Source organism: Microtus pennsylvanicus, chromosome 2, assembly GCF_037038515.1.
Source record: "Microtus pennsylvanicus isolate mMicPen1 chromosome 2, mMicPen1.hap1, whole genome shotgun sequence".
In the NCBI taxonomy this organism is placed as follows: domain Eukaryota; kingdom Metazoa; phylum Chordata; class Mammalia; order Rodentia; family Cricetidae; genus Microtus; species Microtus pennsylvanicus.
This window is the reverse complement of record NC_134580.1, coordinates 31,969,687-31,992,591: the sequence shown is the minus strand read 5'-3', so window position 1 is coordinate 31,992,591 and position 22,905 is coordinate 31,969,687. Positions and strand designations below refer to the sequence as shown.

Below are 22,905 nucleotides of genomic sequence, written 5' to 3'. Positions count from 1 at the left end.
CTCAACTTCCCCACTTTGCTTTACCGCATGTACTAGGTGCCCACTCATCTCCACAAGACTGGCATTTGTGTGGCACCTGCTTCAGTTGCTGGCCTCTTATGCCCATTTCCTGCCCTGGTTTGTCTTTGAAAAGGAACAGCTAGGAAGCTTAGGAAAGAACTCAGTGCTCGCCTCAGGAGCTTCCAGACCATCTGTCCATTGGGCCTGTTCGGTGCCAGTGCCTTTTCTGTCAATCAATGCCGAGCATTTGTAGAAGCCAACTTCAGAAAACATTTGATTTCTAGCTTCCAGAGCCTTTACTCTGTTCCAGGAGGTGTGATTTGATAAATGCTGGGGTTTGAAAGGATGACCTCTGAAAAACGAGGCTCCTTTAGGGATCCATGCTCGAGGAATTGCACCTGCTATTCTGCAGCACCCAGTGACGGGTGAGAGTACAGTCAGGCAGACTTTTGTGCGGGGTTGGGGGGATCCTGTCCAGAACACCAACGAGTCAATATGGGGTCCTGGTTTCTCAAAGCCACAAACACTTGAAGAGAGATTCTGTCAGATAAAATGATTTCCACACGAGTCAATCTTGTCTGCACAGCAATTTTGAGAGCCCATCCTCGGAGCTAGGTGTGTAGTGTTTATCGTATTGTTGAGGCTCGTAAAAATCTTGTATGGCTGCAGGCAAGCCAAACCCTCTGCGGGCTCTGCATCTCCGCTGACTCTGAGGACCAAGCCCAATTTCCTCACAGTATATAAGGGCATGGTGCTGGGCTCAAGGCAGAGAAGTTCTCAGCTCCTCTCTTCTCTTGTCTTTGCTCTTCTCTCTAAGCCAACATGAGTCGACAGTGTAGTAGCAGCAGGTCTACCTGCCGGCTTGGGGGCGGCAGAGGCTTCAGCTCAGGTTCTGCAGGCCTTGTCAGCTTCCAGCGCAGATCCACCAGCAGCTCTGTGCGCCGCAGTGGAGGAGGCGGTGGCGGGAGATTTTCAGGAGGCTTCTGTGGGAGTGGGGGCTCTGGTGGTGGCTTTGGAAGTAAAAGTCTGATTAACCTTGGAGGCGGCAGGAGCATCTCCATGAGTGTGGCTGGAGGTGGCATGGGTGGTGGGAGCTTCGGTGGTGGCTTTGGGGGTGGTAGTTTCGGGGGTGGTGGTTTTGGTAGTGGTGGTTTTGGTGGCAGTGGTTTTGGTGGCGGTGGTTTTGGTGGTGGTGGCTTTGGCAGTGGAGGTGGTTTTGGTGGTGGTGGATACGGGGGTGGTAGATTTGGGGGTGGTTTTGGGCCTGTCTGCCCCCCTGGTGGCATCCAGGAAGTCACTGTCAACCAGAGCCTCCTGCAACCTCTTAATGTGGAAGTCGACCCTGAGATTCAAAAAGTGAAGTCTCATGAGAGAGAGCAGATCAAGACACTCAACAACAAATTTGCCTCTTTCATTGACAAGGTGAGTTCATCTTCTTGGGGTTTAGGGTGAGCTAGCTTCTCTTAGGCTGTGGGACTGAGCGGCAAGATGGGGTAGGCTTAGCCTTGTGTCTGCATTTGATGACTAAAAGGACATGTAGAATGGAATTCTGGGACATGTGCTAAAAGTATGCTCAGAAATGATGTTAATGAGCAAGTTACTGGAGAAAGGGAATCCAGAGATGAACCTGTATGACCTTCTGTTCCATTTTTATTGAGCTCTTGAAGTAAGTTTGACTGAAGATTACATAGAAATAGGGCAAATGGAACTTTCTAGGGTGCAAATAAGAAACCCATAAGGGTCTTCCTGGCCGTAAAGGTGCCTGTGGAGTAGTAGAAAAGATGGAGTAGATTGGCGCCAAATACCTTGTGCTGTCAAAGGGATCTCTATCCCCTGGCAATTTCCCATGAGCATTGGATCAGGAAGGAGATTTTAAAATACACATATTCAGGTCTAGAAAAACACAAACCACTTTTGACTTTTCTGCTAATTTATCAATAATGTCAATATAAATTTAGGCACAATAAGCTTCAAATCCAATTTGTTATTTTCCTAACACACTTTTGAACTGTGTATATATCCCAGTGATGCAAGTTTCTATCTGACTAAAAACAATTGGGAGGCAAACTTCCTAAGTATCATATCATTTCAGAGGATGATTCCAGTAATTTGGGTGTGCTGTACTATTGTGTTATACAGTTCCTTCCTTCCACGGCATCTCTTAATTAACTCATGGGTTGTGTTTTGCTCAGAGATTGATGTTACCTCAATGGGTTTCTCCCTAAGCCTCTTGTTGTCAAATGGGAATTGAAGTTCTTTTCCCAGTGAGGCACTGGTCTTGCTTGGTGGCCCGCTCCTGCCATTGGGGTAATGGGTCTTTGGTTCCTAGGTGCGCTTCCTGGAGCAGCAGAACCAGGTGCTGCAAACCAAATGGGAGCTGCTGCAGCAGGTGGACACCTCAACCAGGACCCACAATTTAGATCCCTACTTTGAGTCATATATTAGCAACCTCAGAAGGCAAGTGGACCAACTGAAGAGTGACCAATCACGGATGGATTCGGAACTGAAGACCATGCAGGACTTGGTGGAAGATTACAGGAACAAGTAAGGGAGCCTAGACGGGTGTATGTTGACTCAATAGTTATCCAAAAGATTTCCAGAAAGCAATCTCTAATAATATGATTCATGTAACAAAGGATTTCTCTCATTTAGGGACAAATCAATTGGGCATTAAAAAACAAAAAACAAAACAGCCTCTTCATCTTCTCAGAAGATGGGTAGTTTAATGATTTTAGTGCTCAGAAGAAAGGGGTGGCAAGACGCCATTACTCATTGCTTGTGAAGGGAGGCAGCCATCGGTAGAATACAAGGTTCAAGCCTCAACCTCCTTTAATTGCCTAATCAGCCACGCTTCCCTGCAGGTACGAGGAAGAGATCAACAAGAGGACAAATGCAGAGAATGAGTTTGTGACCATCAAGAAGGTGAGCAGATTCTGTGGGGTGGAACTCATCTGGGAAACAATAAAGGTCATGGCAGAAGGAAGCCATGTTGTGAAGAATCAGGTAGCCAGTCTGCTGAATATCTGGCAGTAGAGAAATTTTCTCTCATTTCTATGGACCTATACTAGTCCAGGCCTCAGTTGCTCCTTGGTTTTCAGCACCTATACACAGGGAGAGGGGAGGCAAGTTCTCAACAAGCCAGGGAGGCTTCCTGTGGTATGAGGAGATGGAACAGCCTAGAACTGCAATCTAACTGGAGAAAAGAGGAGCAGATCTTAAGTCCAACTCCACTTGGAGAACTCCTTCATGGCTAGAGAGGAGGCCTGCCCTGGGAAGAACGTAGCTTTATGTTACCTTTGTTCCTCCAGGACGTGGATGCAGCTTATATGACCAAAGTAGAGCTCCAGGCCAAGGTGGACAACCTGCAGCAGGAGATCGACTTCCTCACAGCACTCTACCGCGAGGTAAACTCCTGAATTTCAAACCCTAGATGGAGGTCCTTGAGTCTTGACCCCACCGCTCTGCAGAGTGCCTTCCTTCCAACTCCCAAGCCTTCCCTCTAAGTTGGGTTTTTTGTTCTGTGAGACTCATTGAACTTTTCAATCCTTCAGGAATTGTCTCAGATGCAGACTCACATCAGTGAGACCAATGTCATCCTGTCCATGGACAACAACCGCACGTTGGACTTGGACAGCATCATCTCCGAAGTCAAGGCCCAGTATGATGACATCTGCCAGAGGAGCAAGGCAGAAGCTGAGACATTTTATCAGAGCAAGGTAAGCTTGTGCAAACTTCGTAGGTTCTCTGGAAGGTCTGGTGCGGTGTCCTGTGCCTGCTGGCATGTTTGTGTGCCCAAGCACACCGGTTTCTACCCACAACTGACTGAACTAACATGTCATCTTTAGTATGAAGAGCTGCAGGTCACGGCTGGCAGACACGGTGACAGTGTGAAAACTTCCAAGATGGAGATTTCTGAGCTGAACCGAGCCATTCAGAGACTTCGATCTGAAATTGATGGTGTCAAGAAGCAGGTACACTCAGTTCCACAAAATGGGGTGATCCTCCAGTCATAGGGGAGATTTTTCCTGATTTTGAGGCCTGCAGTCCTTACCAAAATCAAAACTACTCTGCCTCCTCTATTCTTTTTGGGGACTATACCAGCTCCCCGCACTCAACGCAAACGTGCAATGCTCTAAAGGGAAGTTTGTGAAAATGACCCAGTAGAGAAGAGATGGTCACAATGAATGGACTAGCCCATGATCAGAGCAAACAGGAGCAGAGGAGGGAGGAGAGGTGGGCAGAAGGTTCAGAGTCTTAGGACAGGCCCAGGAGAAGAACTATATGGCAGCTAAGGTGATCCGAGGGCCCAGTGGTCCTGTGTGTCTCAGCGTATTGGCCCATGGAGGGTGGGAGGCTAACATGATGGGAAGATCATGGTGACATTAGGGACTGTGCGCCCGTCCATGTAACGTGCTCTCTTCTGTTCTCAGATCTCACACATGCAGCAGAACATCAGTGAAGCCGAGCAGCGTGGTGAGAGCGCTCTCAAAGATGCACAGAACAAGCTGAATGAGCTGGAGGACGCCATGACACAGGCCAAGGAGGAACTGGCCCGGCTGCTGCGCGACTACCAGGAGCTGATGAACACCAAGCTGGCCCTGGACATGGAGATCGCCACCTACAGGACCCTGCTGGAGGGCGAGGAGATCAGGTGAGGAAGGTCACTTCTTAGGAATTCCTTCCTGATGGTAGTTTGTCCTGGACTTGGGAAGCAAGGACTGTGTTCACATGCTCTATGTTTTTCTTTTTTCTTTTCCTTTCCTCCTCACTCTAATTTTTCTGACTTGCTCCCTGCCTGTCTCCCCATTCCTCTTTAATATTTGAAATGGAGCAGTTCATTGGGGCTGGGTGGGATCTCCTGACACAGCCTTTATAACTGAGCCCCATCGGCTAGCTGTAAGTGCCTTGTCCAATTTAGGGAGATCTCTGCCTGTTTGAACTCAGGCTGAGAAACCCGCCAGGCTTGGGAGGCACGAGGCTAAGGAGCAGCTTTCTCATGGAGAGCATTGGAGAGACATCTAGGATATGTTCCATGGGAAGGGGTATGAGAGGATGTTGTGTCCTAAAGGGTCTGATTTGTTTCCCACAGGATGTCTGGAGAGTGCACCCCCAACGTGAGCGTGTGTAAGTACAAGCCGGTTTCTCAGGGCATGGTGCGGGATGGGAAACGAGTTGAGTGGGGTGGGGTGTAACCGAGTCTCTCTGCAGCGGTGAGCACCAGCCACACCAGCATCAGCGGAAGCAGTAGCCGAGGTGGCGGCGGATACGGATCCGGAGGTGGAAGTTATGGCTCTGGAGGCGGCGGCAGCTACGGCGGCGGCTCTGGAGGTGGCAGCTACGGCGGCGGCTCCGGAAGTGGCGGCGGCAGCTATGGTGGCTCCGGCGGTGGCGGCAGCGGCAGTGGGGGCCACAGAGGTGGTTCTGGAGGGGGCGGTGGCAGCTCCGGAGGCAGCTACGGTTCCTCTGGAGGAGGTCGTGGAGGATCTAGCTCCGGGGGCGTTAAGTCCTCTAGTGGCAGTTCTAGCGTGAAGTTCGTTTCCACTAGTTACTCCCGGGGGACCAGATAGAGAGGTGCTCACCACCCCATTAGCTCCCCCTTCCCATCACCACCAAATATGGCTGGCAAGACCAAGATCAATTGCCCTAGTCTTATTGGAGAGAGAGCTATGATGAATGGCACCGATTCAGCCTATTTCCCCTGCGCTTCCCCCCCCCCCCCCCCCCCGCTCTGCCTCCAAAGAAGTTCTCAGTATCTGAGTCCCCTGATAACGACCCCACTTTATGTTTTGCTGGAGTAACAACTCAGAACTGCCACCACCTACACGACATTTCAAAGAGGACGTCAGACCCAGAGCTTCTTTGCTGTGCCCAAAGCACTTAGTGCTCTGGACCGCCCCATAGCATCCTGTATCCTGCAGCTGCTTTGGTTTTGTACATACGGTGTTTGCGAGTCGTTTGTCTTTTCTCCCATTTCTTCGTTTTGCTGCAATAAACTGCATTTGAAATTCTCAATTAGCTTCAGTCTATTTGTTTACGACGGGGTGGAGGGTGAACGAATGCTTTGTTGTGACTGAAAGGCTGCGCAACCAAATGACTCTTGGGGAGTTGGGATGGGGAGCTTCTGAGAAGGGAGGCAGATCAGGTGGAAGCCCAGGGCACACGCTCTGTCCCAATAGCTGGGCGTATTGGAGGCTATATTCATATGAGAAGGCTTTGTTAGAATGAGCAGGTGGGGAAGGGGACCCGCATGGAGAAGACAGGAAAGTCCAATTTAAGAAGTGACAATCCAGGTGCACAGATCAAACTTGCGAAGTAGCGAGGACACAGCATATGGACGTGCTCAAGCTGGAATCTTATTAGTTAGGTTAAAATACACAAGTGACAGATCTCAGTTTCGGTAGCTCTGCCTTAGGGATATAAAACTGCATCTTCCTCATGGGACTGAAGAAGACAAATGAACTACAGCTCAGCCATAGTGAACACCTCCCTGCTTCGGTTTTTAAAATTTGCTGATTTGTTTCTTCTTCTCTCATATATTACATCCCTACTGCAGTTTCCACTTCCTCTTCCTTTCCTCCAAGTCTCTCTCCCTCCCCTCTCACCCAGACCCACTCCTCCTTTAGAAAAGCAGGCCTTCCAGGTATATCTACCAAATACGACATAGCACGTTACAGTAAGTTTAGGCACACACCCTCATATCAAGGATGGACGAGACAATCCAGTAGGAGGAAAAAGTTCCCAAAAGCAGGCAAAAGAGTCAGGGACAGTCTCTGCTCCCACTATTAGGAATCTCACAAGAATACCAAGATATATATAACCATAGCGTATATGCAGAGGTCAACCCATACGATCCCCGATTTTACTCAAGCCTCTGTAGACTGTTGAATACCCTTTTAAAGACTATGATGATGATAGTGGTGATGAGCTAGCCATTGTTAACATTGCTTATTGAATCCTAGACAGCCCAATAAATGCTTATTTAAAAGAACCAACAAATCACCACCTTCTTGATGGTTCCAAAAACCATGAATAGTCAGTTAACTTTTCTAAACACAATTTTCCTAGCTTCTAGTTATAAATGTCTTCCTCTCTCCAGGTTCAGCCCGGGCTAAGGACCAAGGAGGCTTCAGATGGGCCAGGGGAGAGTGCTCTCCCCTTCCTACGCAGTCATTCCTTCTGTAGTCTAGTTCTTCCAGGGTTCTTTGTGTCCTCACTCTGGGACACAGAGTGTGTTGACTGCTCTGTCATCAAGCCACTAGGCAGCTGCTTGCTTTCCCTGCAGAACTGAGCCTCCACTGTTCCCCTGAACTGTTTATGTTGGTGCTCAAAAGCACTGAGAAGAGTTAATCCCTTTGCTAAACACGTAACAACTGCCCCTGCCCTGAAACAGATTCCTCAAGCTCCCGTACAAAACTGGCTAGATTGATCTGCTCCTGGTTGACTTATTGGAGCGGGACGGCCCTCATCTTGCTATCACCTGTACCTCAGGATGCTTCAATCACCGCTTTACACCGCTCCCTAATAAATGCTGCAGACTGACAACCCTGGCACTCAGTGTTTCTTTCTTGGCATGGCTTGTGAATTCCCTTGTGGAAATTTCCATGTCACCACTTTTGAGGTCACTCCCATTCTGTGTTCAGCTGGAAGAAATATCTCCTCCGGTAGATGTCTTGCTGCCTGGACTGATGTGAGAGTTTGAAAAGTGTTCATAACAACGGGAATAATGAGGAACTTTGAACGAGTACCTGTGTCTACTCACTCTGATACCTAAAGGGCAGGAGAAGAAGAACTTATTCCAGGAGGAGCAGATCCTTGAATGAGTTCTTTGGCTATCCCGCATCTCAGTTGTCTCTTAGGTAAAATGGATAAGAGAGTATTTGCTCTAGACACCAAGAGAGGAAAACATGTAATTGTGACTGTTACATAGAAATAGAGGCTATTACAGGGTGCAAGGGAGCTGGGTGCTGAGTTATTAAGAAAAGGGCTTGCAGCACACACAGGAGGATGTGAGTTTGGATCCCAGCACCTACATTAAAGCCAGGTGCAGCAACAAGTCTCTGTAACACCAGCACTGGGTGGGGAGGGGAAGGTGAGGAGACAGGAGGAACTCTGGGACTCACTCACTCATTTGCCAAGTGGGTGAGTTCCAGGTTCAGTGAGAGACTGTTTCAAAATATAAGGTGTTGACCTCTGGCCTCTGTAAGTATGCACACACATATACATGTAGACATGCACCGACATGAACTCACACACACAAGACATACAATCTGCAAAGAGGAATGGCAAAGAGGGAGAAGGTGGCATTCTGCTCAGGGACTGCAGAGCACTGTAGAGTGGTGGGATCCATTTTACCAGTGTATGCAGAGTCCTGATGACTGATCTGTGTGAACTAACCACATAAGGAGTGGGTGTGTCACTGAGTGTGCGTGCTTTAGCTTGTGAAGTAACCTCTGTTTTCACTGACTGAACTGCCAGAGCCACCCCACCTTGTCATCAAGATCCCCAAATCCATCACAAAAGGTACCACCTGTGTGGTACCTTGTAGATTTAGAATAATGAATGGTGGGTGATTCTGGGGGCTGCGTGAAAGAGCTGACCTCTGGGCTCACTGGCTGAAACACCACCCTTTCAAGGACACCACATGCTCTTGCACTTAGCCTGTATGTTTTAGACTCTGTTACACTCTAGTGTGGTGGTTTGGTGTGTATGTGCTCATGTTGGGTGTGTGTGTGTGTGTGGAGGTCAGAGGTTGACATTGATATCTTCCTTGACTAATCATTCTCTATTTTCGAGACAGGCTCTCTTACAGAAACGGAAGCACATCACTTTGGCTAGGCTGCCAGTCAGTGAACTCCAAGGGTCTGTTGTCTCTGTCTTCCCAGTGCTGAGCTTACAGTGTGCACTGCCGTGCCTGGCTTTTATGTGGGTGCTGGAGAGCCAAGCTTACAGCTTCATGCAGAGAGACCTTTACCCATTGAGCTATCTTTCCAGTGACTAGGCTATGCTATTATTTATCATTGTTCAGTATGTTTCTTGTTCGGAATTTGGTGTCTGGATTCAAGATTGCTCAAATAAACATTTCCTGTACAAACAGCATGGTTCAGAGGATAAACCAAGCATTGGGGACACTCTGCTGGGTGAAACATGGTTTCTGCTCCCCAAAATCTTAGACACGTGGGTGATTGGGAGTATAGAAACATATCATTGCAATGCCCATGACCCAAGCCATGGTAGAAACACACAAGACACAGAAAGCGGCAGATAGAAAAGTGACCAAAGGTGATGTTGGCAGGGTTTTCAGAGATGCCTGAACTATTCAGAGCAGAGAAAAACATTCCAGGAGGAGACAATGTTCAAGGGAAGGAAGAGTGAAATTGCATAAAGCACAAGATTAGTGACAGAAATGAAGTCAAAGAGATTCCCAGACCCAAACCAATAATGGTCCTGTTGGCCCTTGGGAGCTCAGACTATTGCTGTGGGCAGAAGCTCTCACATGGAGTTTGGGGACCTAATGGCTCATAGGAGATACAGGGTCAGTGGGAGAAAGAGGGATTGCATTGCTGCTGTTGGATTAGGAAATGGAGGGGTAGAGCCTTGTGCCTGAGTTCTCAGAGACATCTGATCTGCCTGAGGGGCTGTGAATGGATAGAAACAGCTGTGGTAGGGGAGGACTAGGGAGTAGCGTGGTCAGACAGGTTTGAGAAGGATCACTGAGAGCTGCCTCAACTGAGATATTCAGTTTGCCCAGCAAGAATGGCGGTAGCTCTGTGCTCCCGTCTGAGGAGCACTGTGGGACTCTCTAGTGACCTCCCGGAGGGCTAAGTGCTCTGCAAGCCCATCCACCCTACAGGTGATTTTTTGAGTGCTGCTTAGGCCTAGATGCAGAACTGAAGACACAAATACCAGCAGGCACTGGCCTCGGCACTGAAGCAGTTCACTTTGGTGATTTCACGTAATGACACTTTCTCTGGGAGGAGAGGAGATTGGAGCACCGCACCTGAAATTCTTTGCTTGCAGATGCTTTCCCAAGTCGACCATTTCCTGTACCGTGTGGATCCTCTGTAGGCAGACTCACCTGCAAGTCCTAGGTACAAGTGAGGTGGGGCAGAACATGTCATACCCGCTTCATTCTGTAGCTTTAAGACCCCTCACTTGGGAGGCTGTAGCTAAAGAACTCCACTCATTGGGATGGTATAGACTTTTCCTATATTCTCTCTTTCATGGAAAACTTAAAAAGACCTCAAAACTTTTGTTATTCACACGGGTTTGTGTGCTTTGTGAGGACTCACCAAGCACAACGGATTCCCGTGCTTTGTGTGTTTTGAGTAAGAAAAGATTATCAAAGTTTATTACAAACTGGTTATCGAAGGAAAGAAACCCAATGACACAGAAATTGTAGACATGTATCTGGATTTAATTTTAGAATCTAGATAGATGTGCAGTAGAGGTGGCTTGTAGCCTATGAAACATTCATCTTCTCTTAAATAAAAAAGAAAAGGTCACTCAGAATAGACTGGATGGGCTCTTCCTGGAGAGGGAGGATTGCAAGGGCACAATCAAGAGACATCAGGATAGACACTGAGTCTGAGTCTTTAAAGATGGCAGAGCCACCCAAAATGGTGATGTATATTTCATAGACAATAAGCAGTCAGCTCTTAGGGAGTTGGTGGAAGACTAGGTGTAGGCAGGGCAGGGTGAGAGGGTGAGGCTGAGGAGGCTGCCTTCCATGACTGCAGCCTGGGTGACACTTCTGGGCACAGGCAGGGCAGGGGGTAGCGATGTAGGAGGTCAGCAGCTGCTTCTGCTCTGGTTCATTTCCTACCAGGTCTACAGATGTAAACTAGAGCCACCCATGTTGAGAAAACAGTTGAATCCTCAGACATCTTAGAAATAAGGACTCGTCTGAGGGCCACAGAGAACTTCCAAAAGAAACCCTTGTTCAAGCTTCAAAGAGTGAGCCAGCCTTCTTGAAGAACATTCAGGTCCCAAAAGTCTAAGCTGCAGCATGTCCTCTCTTGGTGGCCTAATGCAACGGGATACTTGTGACTTCTCTGAGCAGTCACAGACTCCGTGAGTGCAGGTGCATGGCCAACATTCTCCTGTCCCTTCCTCTGACAGTCACTGTCCTGAGTGTCTTCAGCACCCTTCCAAAGGTATTTAGGTATATCAGGAGAGCAAGTGTACACCCAGTCGCTCTCCCTCCTCAGGCTTTCTGATGCTCTGGACTTTCCTTCTAATTCTTCTTGACTGTCTCCACCCACTGGAATTTGAATATACGCCACACAGGTGACAAGCCGTTTGGAACCTCATTGGCTTCTATCCATAGGCGTTACAGCACAACCTGGTTTCCACACTTTGTGTGAATTTTCAGATGCCTGCAGACACCTCCTTCCTTGGCCTAGATCAGATGTCTCCGTCAGAGTCATACAGCTAGGAAGACAGAATTGTTTTCCTTAGTTTGTTGACTGAAGAAGTCAAGGGAATATTTCTGGGCCATTCTTTTTCCTTGAAGGGTGACTATGTTTCAGTTGTTGGCTACCGTCTTCCTGCTCCAAGATGATACGGCTCATATACAGTCATCTCTCTAACAGAGATGAACCCTTTAACTCCAGAGATGACTGGGCTTCTCCCCACCACCACCAATCACCTCCTCTTCCCAGTATGTCATCGCCAAGACAACTGGAGACCCTGGACACTGTGGTTCTGGCAGCTCTTCCCAGACCTATCACCTCTAGCATCCCAATGTGGCTTAGCTCAATCCACCATCCAACTCCTCCCTGCAGGTTTTCACTGACTCAGGGGCTCTTCTCTAGCACTTAGGGAGAAAGAAAGCCAAAAGATGATATGGAACTAGAGGCTTTGGTGTTCTTGGAGTTTTAGGAACTAAAATCCTCCAGAAAGTCTTCATTAGGATAAAGACAGAGTGGGCTCAAACATCTACATCTATCTATCTATCTATCTATCTATCTATCTATCTATCTATCTATCCATCTATCTACCTATCTATCATTTATCTATATCTGTTGGCGTAGGTTTCTGTCCCACCTGGTCCCACAGTTGGAAGCCACTTGTTCATTCCCAGTCACTCAGAGTTGAAATAACCACATAGAAACTATATTATTTGCAATGCTGTTTGGCTAATAGCTTAAGTGTATTTCTGGCTAACTCATATATATTAAATTAACCTATTTCTATTAATCTGTGTATTGCCACATGGCTGTGGCTTACCAGCACGGTTGTAGTGGGCTCCAGCCGAGGCATCTGTCTCCTGCAGTGACTACATGGCTGCTCCTGACTCTGCCTTCTTTCTCCCAGCATTCAGTTTAGTCTTCCTGCCTAGCTTTACTCTGTTAAACCATTGGCCAAAAGCAGCTTTATTGATTAACAGATAAAAGCAACTCATAGTCAGAAGGACTTCCCACACCATTTACCCTTTTCTGTGTAAACGAAAAGAAAGGTTTTAACTTTGACATTGTAAAATTACATAAAACAAAATAGGTATCAAGCAAAAATTACAGTTACAATATTTAAATCTACTTTAACTTTTATAATAACTAAGGAAAACTATAATTATAACTATCTATTCAACTCCATCAAAGACTCCAGAAGGATATAATATTACCTAAGAAAACAAGAAATGCATTGTAAGCTACTTACAAAACTCTAGAATTGACAGAGACATTTTTCTGTCTGAACAGTCACCCAAAGTTCTTCTGCCAACTCTGGGGCACCCATCTTCAGCCTACAGGACCATAGTATCTGGCAGACTTTTCCATGAAGCAGGGAATTTCAAAGACAGTTACGCCTATATTGGCAGTTTGTTAGTCACTTTCTTCTATGTTCTGCAGAATGTCTGGCAGACTCTTTCATGAATCAGGAACCTAAAGGACAGTCTCATCTTCTTTAGGCAACTTCAGCAATCATTTTTCTGTGGGTTCTGCAAGTCCAGTCAAGCAGTTTAGGCAAGAGCAGTTTCTTTCCCAAATGGCAAAAAAAAACCCAAAAAACAAAACAACAACAACAACAAAAAAAACCTCCATGAGGAAGCCTCTTCAGTGTCCATCATCCTCTTGAAGTAGATTGGTGCTGCTAGGAGCAGATATGTCTCATTGTCATGAAAAGTCCTAAATTCTTAAAACATTTTAAATGCCATATTCTGTTTTTGAAAGATCTGAAGAAGATCTAATTGAAAAACATCTTTATATAGCTAGAAAACCTGACTAACATAACTACAAGTTTAACTATTGTAGATGATTATCTATTTACCTATATTTCTTAATTATACATTATATTTTAAATGAGCTGCACAAAGACAATACCTTAATTAAAAGAAGATATATATATCAAAATCTTGTATCAATAAACCTTAAATTTGTATCAATAAACTAAGATCCATACCAATGCAAAGTATCCATCACTATAGCATATCACCTTTAAGTGTAAACAAAGATTTATAAACAATCATTTAGAGAATTAGAGAGTAGTTCTCTCCAAACTTCTTCCTGATTTTTGTTGGGCAAAGTAAATTTTGTGGGTGTTTATGGTGACCTTTCAGGGGGTCTGAGCCCATCAAACCACATTAGTCTGGAAGAAATTCACAGGTTCTCATCCTCTGTGGAAACAAAAGAAGAACCTCTTTTCCAAAGACCTTAGACCCAAATTTTAAAGCCAAGATAGCTTTAAAAAATATATATGTTGGTTTAGCTTAGCAGCCCATACAATGTAATGTCTCTCTGTAGTTGGCTCCTTCACAGTAAAAAAATTTAAAGGAAACACAATAATATACATAATCCAGACTCTCTGTGTATTTTCCACCTTTGTGTGGCTTCTTACTCTATTACTTTTTCTATAAGTTTACTCTATCTCTTTAAAGACTTTGTTTTATTTTTTTAACTTATTATAACTCTCTATACTCTTCTTCTTTTCTCTTCCAAGCCTACATACATTTTTAAAACATGCTGTGACACATTTAGAGGTCTTTTTCATCTGAGCTTGTCTTTATTGCGTATCTCTAATCCTTTTCTGATCAGAAGCGCCTCTTAAAATGCTAAGCGGCATGGCTAGGACTAAGGCTGTTTTGCCTTTTGGCTCCTTCCAGCCCATTACGGTGGAGGCCCATTCACTGCTTCTGAGGCTGCTGGGTGGGAGTCGTCCTCACCACCTCAACTCTGGGTAGCACAGTGCAGTATAGAAACCATTTTTATTTGAGCAATAGCTAAATCTGCCAAGCAGCACACTTCACAGCCTGGAAATATCTCTGTGTGTGGTGGTGGGGATCTGCCATGCTCTCCTGCCTGTGCACTCCTAGCAGACCTGACCCTATCACCTGCCCACGCGGGGAGTGCTGAGCTGTGGGCCTGGTCTCAGCTACTTTCTCCTGACCCTGAGTAGGCACAAAAGCATCCAGACTTACAGTGGGTGGTGGGCATCAGCCCAAATGTTTCAGACTACGTTGGCACACCAATCTGTTGCAGAGGTTTCTGTCCCACCCAGTCCCACAGCTGAAGACCTCTTGTTCATTTTTGGCTGCTCAGACTCAAAATAACCACACAGAAACTATATTATTTGCAATGCTGTTTGGCTAATAGCTTCAGTGTATTTCTGACTAACTCTTATATCTTGAATTAATCCATTTCTATTCATCTGTGTATTACCACATGGCTGTGGTTGTGGTGGGCTCCAGTGGAGGCATCTGTCTCCTGCAGTCAGCTACATGGCTTCTCCTGACTCTGCCTTCTTTCTCCCAGAATTCAGTTTAGTTTTCTTGCCTAGCTTTACTCTTCTAAGCCATTGGCTGAAAGCAGTTTTATTGATTAACCAATAAAAGCAACACATAGATAGGACTTCTCTCTCTCTCTCTCTCTCTCTCTCTCTCTCTCTCTCTCTCTTTCTCTCTCTCCTATCAATCTTTACATCTATCTATCTATCTATCTATCTATCTATCATCTATTAATCTTTACATCTATCTATCAATCAATCTTTACATCAATCAATCAATCAATCAATCAATCAATCTTTACATCTATCTATCTATCTATCTATCTATCTATCTATCTATCTATCTATCTATCTATCTATCATCTATCTATCTATCTATCAATCATCTATCTCTCTATCTCTATCAATCTTTATATCTACCTATCTATCTATCTATCATCTATCTATCTCTCCATCATCATCTATCCATCCATCCATCTATATCAGTGTGAGGGTTCAGCAGTAGAGTTTTGCTTAGCTAGGATTTCCAAATCCTAGCACTGCAAATAAACATAAAGCAAAGCAAAACAAAAACAAACAAAAAACCCCAACCAGCCAACCAACAACAACAAAAAGGCATAAAATCTTAGCTTTATGAATAAAAGTCTCTTTGGAAAAAGAATATTAGTATTATAATTATTGTTATTTAAGACAAGGCCCCACTCTTTAACCTAGGCTAGCCTAGAACTTACTATGTATCCCAGGCTTGCCTTCAATAGGTGGCAATCCTCCTACTTTGGTCTCCCAAGCACTGGAATTACAGACAAAAGCCACCAAGTCTGGATAAAATGTTATTTCCTTGGGTCAGGATTCTAAAGGTATGATTCTCGTTGATTCCTGTCTTATGACCAAAAATTAAAGTAAGGCCCTGCACTCTTGGGACAAGAAAAACATAGTCATTTTATGATTCCACTGACCCAGCTGTGTAAAAGGAGACACAAAAGGAAAAGTTGGTAGTACTATAATACACATATTTTAAATAAGTTTTCCTTAAATCACTGAGAATTTTTTACATTTAAGCATTTTAATAATATTCATCTCCCACAGATCTAGCCCCATTCCCACCCCTCCCAAATATGTCCTCCATCTTTAAAAAAATCAAGAAGTCTAATTTGTCCTGCACATATAGCTATAAGGGGTTACCTGCTGAGGAGACATGGCCGACCTACCAGGGACACCCCTTGGGAGAAAACTGATCCTTCCTCCCCAGCATCCATCAACTGTGAACTACTTTTGGCCAGGACTGGGGACTTGTGGGCCCTTCATCATTCCCTAGGTTTTCTTATGTAGAATCTTAGACCTGGTTGCTTTGGAACACAGAAAGGAGCAGTACTGTGTCCAAATCTGGAATTATTGTTCACTCGGCAGTAAATGTGGCTGTCTGTTGCTAATGTTGACATTCTGAATAACTTCATCATCGATGACACAAACTTACAGAGAGGTAGAAAACTCCAGCAAGTTTTCTGATGAAAGGAAAACGCATTCTTTGCTCAGAGAGCAACTATTTATGCAGCAGCTCAGTGTACTGGAAAGTGGTGAAAGTATTTTTAATTTGCATATGACACCTATTCTGCAAGCCAAGCACAATTTGACCTGATCACAAGATGTCAGCAATACCCCCTTGTCAGAGTGACAAGCAAAAATCATATCCAGAGGTTTCCAAAAGATCCCTAGCAAAGCAATCACCTTTAGGGCATGTGCGTGTGTGCGTGTGAGGGCACATGCAGGTTGGAGTGGGGACATTATAGAGCATTCTGAGGTTAACCTGAGGTACATACTTTCAACCATATTTCCCCTCTTCCCCTCTCTTGTCTGTGGAAAGGCACTTTCTCCTCCTGAGAGCATAGTAGATGAGTTCTTGGATATGTAACTTTCTTCTCTATTTCTTTTATTCACCATTAAAACAACATATTAAAAGAAAGATAATAGGGGCTAAAGAGATGGCTTAGTGGTTAAGAGGATTGGCTGTTCTTCCAGAAGACCTGGGTTCAGTTCCCAGCACCCATATGGCAGCTCACAACTGTCTAACTCCAGTTTCAGAGAATCTAACACCTTCACAGCAATGCACATAAAATAAAGTTAGAAAGATGATTTCTTTTTAAAAAAGAAAGGAGATGATTAAAAACAAAGCCCAAGGACCACTCTGCCTACAGATTAAAGAAAACAAAGCAAAACTAAAACAGTCAAATGTGTTAAGGGAGCTGTCACTAAGGAATGAGAAGCTAGAGAGCATGATGTCATGGAAATCGAGAGGGGAGCACAATGCAAGAAGTAGTAGCTTGGAAGAGAAGTCCATGGGGACTGAGGACCCAAGTTGAGAAGAGCCAGAGTAAGGTCAACATATAGGCAGGTGGGAGCTATCAGGTAAGCAGCAGAGGCCCCTTCTCTGAAGAAGATGTGGCCTGTAGGCAGCTGCAGTTGGAAGGCACAAATGTGGTCTATAAAATGGTTCTCTAAAGCAAAGATTGGCTGGATCCTTGTGCCAGACAGAAGGGAGAGGAAAGATGCCCACAAGACATTTGGGTGGTGCCAGTAACTTTTAGTTCTTTGTTGAAAGGATGAATACCCATGATGCCCTGCACCACTCTGTGTCACTGTTCTCGCTCCTCCCGTATCTGCTGGAGGACATCCGATGCTCCCTGCCAATCCATTATCAGAAAAAATGGTGCAGTCTTAGTCAACTTGTGACCTCCCCAGGTTCACGCAGAGGTGTTCCCACCCCTCCCAGGGGCCCACACCCTGCTTCCAATCTGTCAATAGGCCCTTCTTGTTCTGTCTAGGCAGTGTGGAGTGTCCTCTGCTGGTACAGAGGTGTCGTTACACACAGACACTGCTTCCAGGACTAGCTGCCCAAGACAGGTTTCTGGGCACAGGGAGAGAAGATGCTGTGTTTGGAGCAGTTCAGGAAGATTCTTGGCAGTGACAGCAGGAAAAACATTTTACTTGGTTCTGCTCATTGGTCGTGAAGACATGGGGAAACAGTTAGATCCCTCTTGGTGTGGCGATTCACAGGCAGTAGGTCAAAGGTCTTATCTCTGGAGACTTGGCTTGGTACTGAGCACTTAGGTTATATTGAGGGGGCTAGAGAGAAAGTTCAGTGGCTGCTCTTCCAGAGGACCCGGGTTTAATGCCCAGCACCTATATGGCAGCTGACAACTGCCTGTAACTCCAGTTCCAGGGGAATTTAACACCTTCACACAGACATGAAAGTAGGCAAAACACCAATGCACGTTAAAAAAAATCCACTGAGAAGTTCAAGTCTTCAAAAGCTAGAAATGGGACAAAGAGGACTTGAAGGATTAGAGATGGTGATGGAGGGTGGGGTGTGATGGCCACTTTTGGTGAAGGTGAACCACACAACTCTTGTATGGAAGAGGTCAGGCTTCTTAGGAGTTATAGGGGTCCCTTTGAGGAATGTTCACCCAGGCCCAACTGTCTGCATGGCAAGTGTTGTCCTGTGAGAATGAGTTAAGCTCCCTTAGAGACCTGGAATGTAGGAGACTCCAGCTAGGGGGCGCTATAGAGAGACCACAAGTCTTAGAGGTAGATCACTTCCAGCTGTGAGAACCCATGTCTGTCTGTGTCTATTCCCCTCTCTCTTTCCACTTCTTCGAGCTAGGGGGAGCTATGGAGAGACCACAGGTCTTAGAGGGTAGATCTCTTCCGGCTGTGAAAGCCCATGTCTGTGTCTGCTCTCCTTTCTCTTCCCACTTCTTCCAGACTCTTTTTCTCTTTCCTGTTCCAAATATTCCCAGGTTCCTCGACTGAACTTCTAGAATATTTTGACCAGTTATTTAAAAAAAAAAAGCAAAGGCATGGCTTTGGACTGCTTTGTAGGCTTTTTGGAGAACATTTTTTCTTGTTTATTTAAAAAAAAATAGGGGCTGGAGAGATGGTCCAGCAGTTAAGAGTAATGGCTGCTCTTGCAGAGGACCGGGGTTCAAATCCCAGCATCTACATGGCAGCTCACAACCATTTGTAACTCTAGTCCCAGGTGTCCCAGTGTCCTCTTCTGGCCTCCATGGGTGCTAGGCATGGGCCTATTGCCTATACATACATAGGTGCAGACAAACACTTATGCATATAAAATGGAAATGTAGAAATCTCCTAATTTGGAGAGAATGTTTCAGTTCTGAGGAACATGCCATGTAGCAATGATGTCAGGATGGCCTAGCTTCTGAGGCCATTTTCAGGATGATGTAAAGCCCTCCATCTTGATTTTTACTAGAAAGACAAGCAAGAGGCTGGTGTGGGACAATTCTGTAGTCTGTCAATTATGTTTTAAATAAATGCTGATTGGCCAGTAGCCAGGCAGGATGTATAGGCAGGACAACCAGACAGGAAGTAGAGGTGGGGCAATGAGAACAGGAGTATTCTGGGAAGAAGGAAGCTCTTCCCACAGTCCTGTCCAGACAATGAAGAAGGAAGATGTGACCTACCCCGCTGAAAAAGGTGCCAAGCCATGTGGCTAACATATACTAGAATAATGGGATAATATAAGAGTTAATAAATATAAGAGTTAATAAAAAGCCTGGGCTTATATAAACTTAAGTTTATAACTTAAGTTATAAACCAATCAGTCTGTAACTTAAGGAGACCTCTGTGTGATTATCTTTGGGGATAAACAGCTGTGGGACCTGGTGGGAGGACAGAAACCCCCAACAAGCAGGCCCTTGTGTTATAAGAGGCCATTGTGGTTTGGCCTCAGTCATGGGTAAGTACTGTCAGCTTTGTTCCTGGGATGAGCAGCCGTTGGGATGGTAGTCTTGTTGCCAACCTTTTCCTTTTTCTCTTCCCTCCCTTCCTCTGTCCCTCTGTCCCTCCCTCCCCCCTCTGTGTATGTGTGTGTGAGTGTGTGTACCCAGAAGTCACCTTGGTATTGTTTCTCAGGTGCTGTCTGCCTTGTTTTTTTGAGATAGAGCTCTCACTGGAACCTGTGTCTCTCTGAGTATAATAGCCCAGCTGGTCAGTACAGCTCAGAATTGATTACAAGTGTGCATCACTACTCTTGGCTTCTTACTTTGGTTCTGAGCATTGGATTCAGGTCTTCGCACTGCCACAACAAATACTTTACTAACTGAGCTACCTCCTTATCCTCCTCACTCTTTTTTTTTTCTAGACAAGGTTTTTCTCTGTAGTTTTGATGCCTGTCCTGGAACTAGCTCTTGTAGATCAGGCTGGCCTCGAACTACCAGTGATTCACCTGCCTCTGCCTCTCAAGTGCTGGGATTAAAGGTGTAGGCCACCACCACACTCACTCATTATTTTAAAAGACTGATCCATCAAGTTCACCCACTACAGGAGCTGACGCATTACCCACACTGAACATCCAGCTTTAGGAAGATACACTGTTGCTGATGTTATCCACACTGAATATCCAACTTTAGGAAGATACACTGTTGCAGATGTTATCCACACTGAACATCTAACTTTAGGAAGATACACTATTGCAGATGTTACCCATACTGAGCATCTAACTTTAGGAAGATACACTGTTGCAAATGTTATCATCCTGGTGGCTATCCCTGAAGGTACACCAAGCAGGTTCTCCTTGGATGCCTCTGAGGCAGGCCCTGCTGGGCTTAGCCAGGTGGAAGAAGGTGACAAGGTCATGGGGTCCTGGCTGAGAACGCATGTAGAACACTTCTCACATCCATCTGTTGGGAATGCTACTGCCAACTGGTTTCTTGCCTGGGCCAGGGCTAGGGAGAGGAGTGGTATTACTGTCTGCTAAACAAACAAAACCTACCCATCTGTATACAAATGTTTCTTCTTCTCAGAGTTCCCCTCTTCCTTTTCAATGCATAGAACTCTCCATCCTTGAAAACTAGCTCACACGAGCTTCTTCTTCCCCAAATCTTGGATCCTTTTTTCTATTTTCATTTTCTTGCTCTTGGTAGGTATGTCTGGCACTGTGCCAGTTGGTGGGAGCCAGCTGAATACCTGTTCTTAGCTATATTCCATCCTATCGTGTGCTAGCTCCCAGTTGGCTATGGTGGGTAGTTTTATGCTATATGAATTACTTCACGTCAGGGCTTTCCTCCAGTGGAGACCAGATGCTAAACACTGACCAGCACCCCACCTCTGCAGTGTGCATCCTGGTTCCTAAGTCTCTCATCCATGGGTTAGTAAATTTCTTGAGGGAGGGGACTGCATCTTCTTCACCTTTTCATCCTAGGGATACAGCAGAGTGTCATATACTAGAGATGAGTGGAGAATTCTTGCTCTTCAGTGACTTGAATGGAAAGGATTTAGAGGGAAGGACCCCATGGCACAGGTCTCTGGTTCACCAGTCTAGAAGAAAGCTTATCTGGGCTGGGTCTTGGAGGGTGAATTGAAGTCATGGGTGGAGGTGGGATGGTGGGTAGACAGGATCCTCAGGCATTTCTCATCTCAAAAGAAGGGCTTGTAAGTCAATATCTAGTCTCGATGGTCATACACAAACACACACAAACACATGCACACACACTCACCTCAGAAAAGGGAGCTCACGAAGACCAAAGCAGCAATTGTACCAATGTCTAATTTTTTGAGCCAAGGAGCTTTTTCTTCAGGCTTACTAACAGGAGTATAGATGAAGGGTTACTTACATGGCACAGGAATAATTCAGAAGCAGAAAGCCCACCTGACATAAGGGATGACTCCCGAAAGCCTGCAGCCCTGAGCTCTATGCAAGCAGCTCCCCAATCTAAACATCTTCAGTTTGGATGACCGAAAGTCTCTGCTGACACCCATTTTTCAATCCCTTTATTCTGTAGGTAGGGCCCTCAAGAATTGTAGCTCCTGTTCTTTCTAGAGACCTGACTTTGTCCCAGATCTAGGTGCCCATTTGCCCTCAATTATACAGAATAGGAGAAGAGGTGTGGGAGGCAGGGCCTAGGCTGAGTGCCTCGTTTCCACACCCCATACTGTCTCACACTCAACATTTCTACTCTTTATGCAATATGGCCACTGCTGTAAGTTTCTCCTGGTGTCAGCATAACTCATTTCCTTGTGTCCTGGTGAGGCTGAAAGAACATTCCAGGCAAGTGATGCCTATCTCTATGTTCCTGAAGAAAGAATGAAATGATTCTCAGGCAAGATCACCCACGATCAGTGTACGACAAAACAGTTGTGTCTTAATTCCCATTGTGCTAACTGCTGAGGTGTGTTTGGGATGAGAGAAAGCCTATGGACTCCCTGGGAAATGCTCTGGTTTTGGCCGCATCTCCTCATCCATCCTCTCTTTACAATGGGTAACAGGGAGTTCCGTGGTAAAGACATCAGACTTGGAGACAATGTGCCATGCCAGAAGCCTTGTGCCACCTCCTTGGTACTTGTAGTCTGCCACGTGCCACCACAGAGAGGTGCATGTTTAGCAGGAGCAGGAGAAATGCAGTCATTTCATGGCTAAGCTGTCACCTATGACTGCTGAGGAGGGGGTTGGGCCCCTCTCCCCGCCCGTTTACAGGAAAGCCAGTATGGAGGTATGGCTGATCTGGGCCTGACAGCCCCAAGGGGAATCAGCACGGCAATGAAAGATTTAGACAGCTGTGAGGACACAGCTGTATGCTTCCTACCGTCCATCATCGTGGGTAATTGAGTGCTGACTGCGGAGTTCATTAGGCTCCCGTGCCTTTGTTCTGACTGTGAAATTAGTGCTGTCTGGACTGGCACAGGTCGGGGAGGGAGCAGCTGGGCCAGAATCCTGCCTTGTCACCGACCGCCACAGTTCACTGAACTTGGTCTCTTCCTCCTAAATGTGATGATAACAAGCAGCTAAGGGGATCTCTGCCAGGTTTCTGAGACGTCTGTGCTGAGGCCAGAAGGGAGAGAGTCCTTCAAGGGACAGAAAGCTTCAGCTCCGTTTTGTCCCACAGTGGGGGAACTTGGGCCAGAGAGGGTGGAACTGACAGAAGTGGGGTTCCCTGACAGACATGGGGTCTGTAGTCCTCGGTCTTTGCTCTTTAGAGACTTATTGCGGGTGAAATGCTTTAGTACTGATTGTGATCATTTTAGGAGGAGGTTGTCAAGGAAAATGACATATACAAGGGTGACCTGCAGACACCATGAAGGGGGTCCTGTCCCTGCTTCTCCTCCTTGACAAGGTACTGAGTGTGGGATGAGATGCACCTGGGGTTCCACTTCCTTGATGGATAAGAGATATGT

The 22,905-nt window shown here is 45.9% G+C and overlaps 1 protein-coding gene across 1 annotated transcript; it reads left to right on the top strand.

Annotated features, from left to right (window-relative positions):
* Positions 1 to 822: 822 nt before the first annotated feature.
* Krt1 (keratin 1) lies at positions 823 to 6,002 on the top strand. Its single transcript, XM_075963583.1, has 9 exons — positions 823 to 1,422; positions 2,330 to 2,544; positions 2,862 to 2,922; positions 3,309 to 3,404; positions 3,552 to 3,716; positions 3,846 to 3,971; positions 4,431 to 4,651; positions 5,090 to 5,124; positions 5,209 to 6,002. The coding sequence occupies exons 1-9, from the start codon at positions 823 to 825 to the stop codon at positions 5,565 to 5,567; spliced, it is 1,878 nt and encodes a 625-aa protein (XP_075819698.1). The 3' UTR covers positions 5,568 to 6,002.
* The last annotated feature ends 16,903 nt before the right edge of the window (positions 6,003 to 22,905 follow it).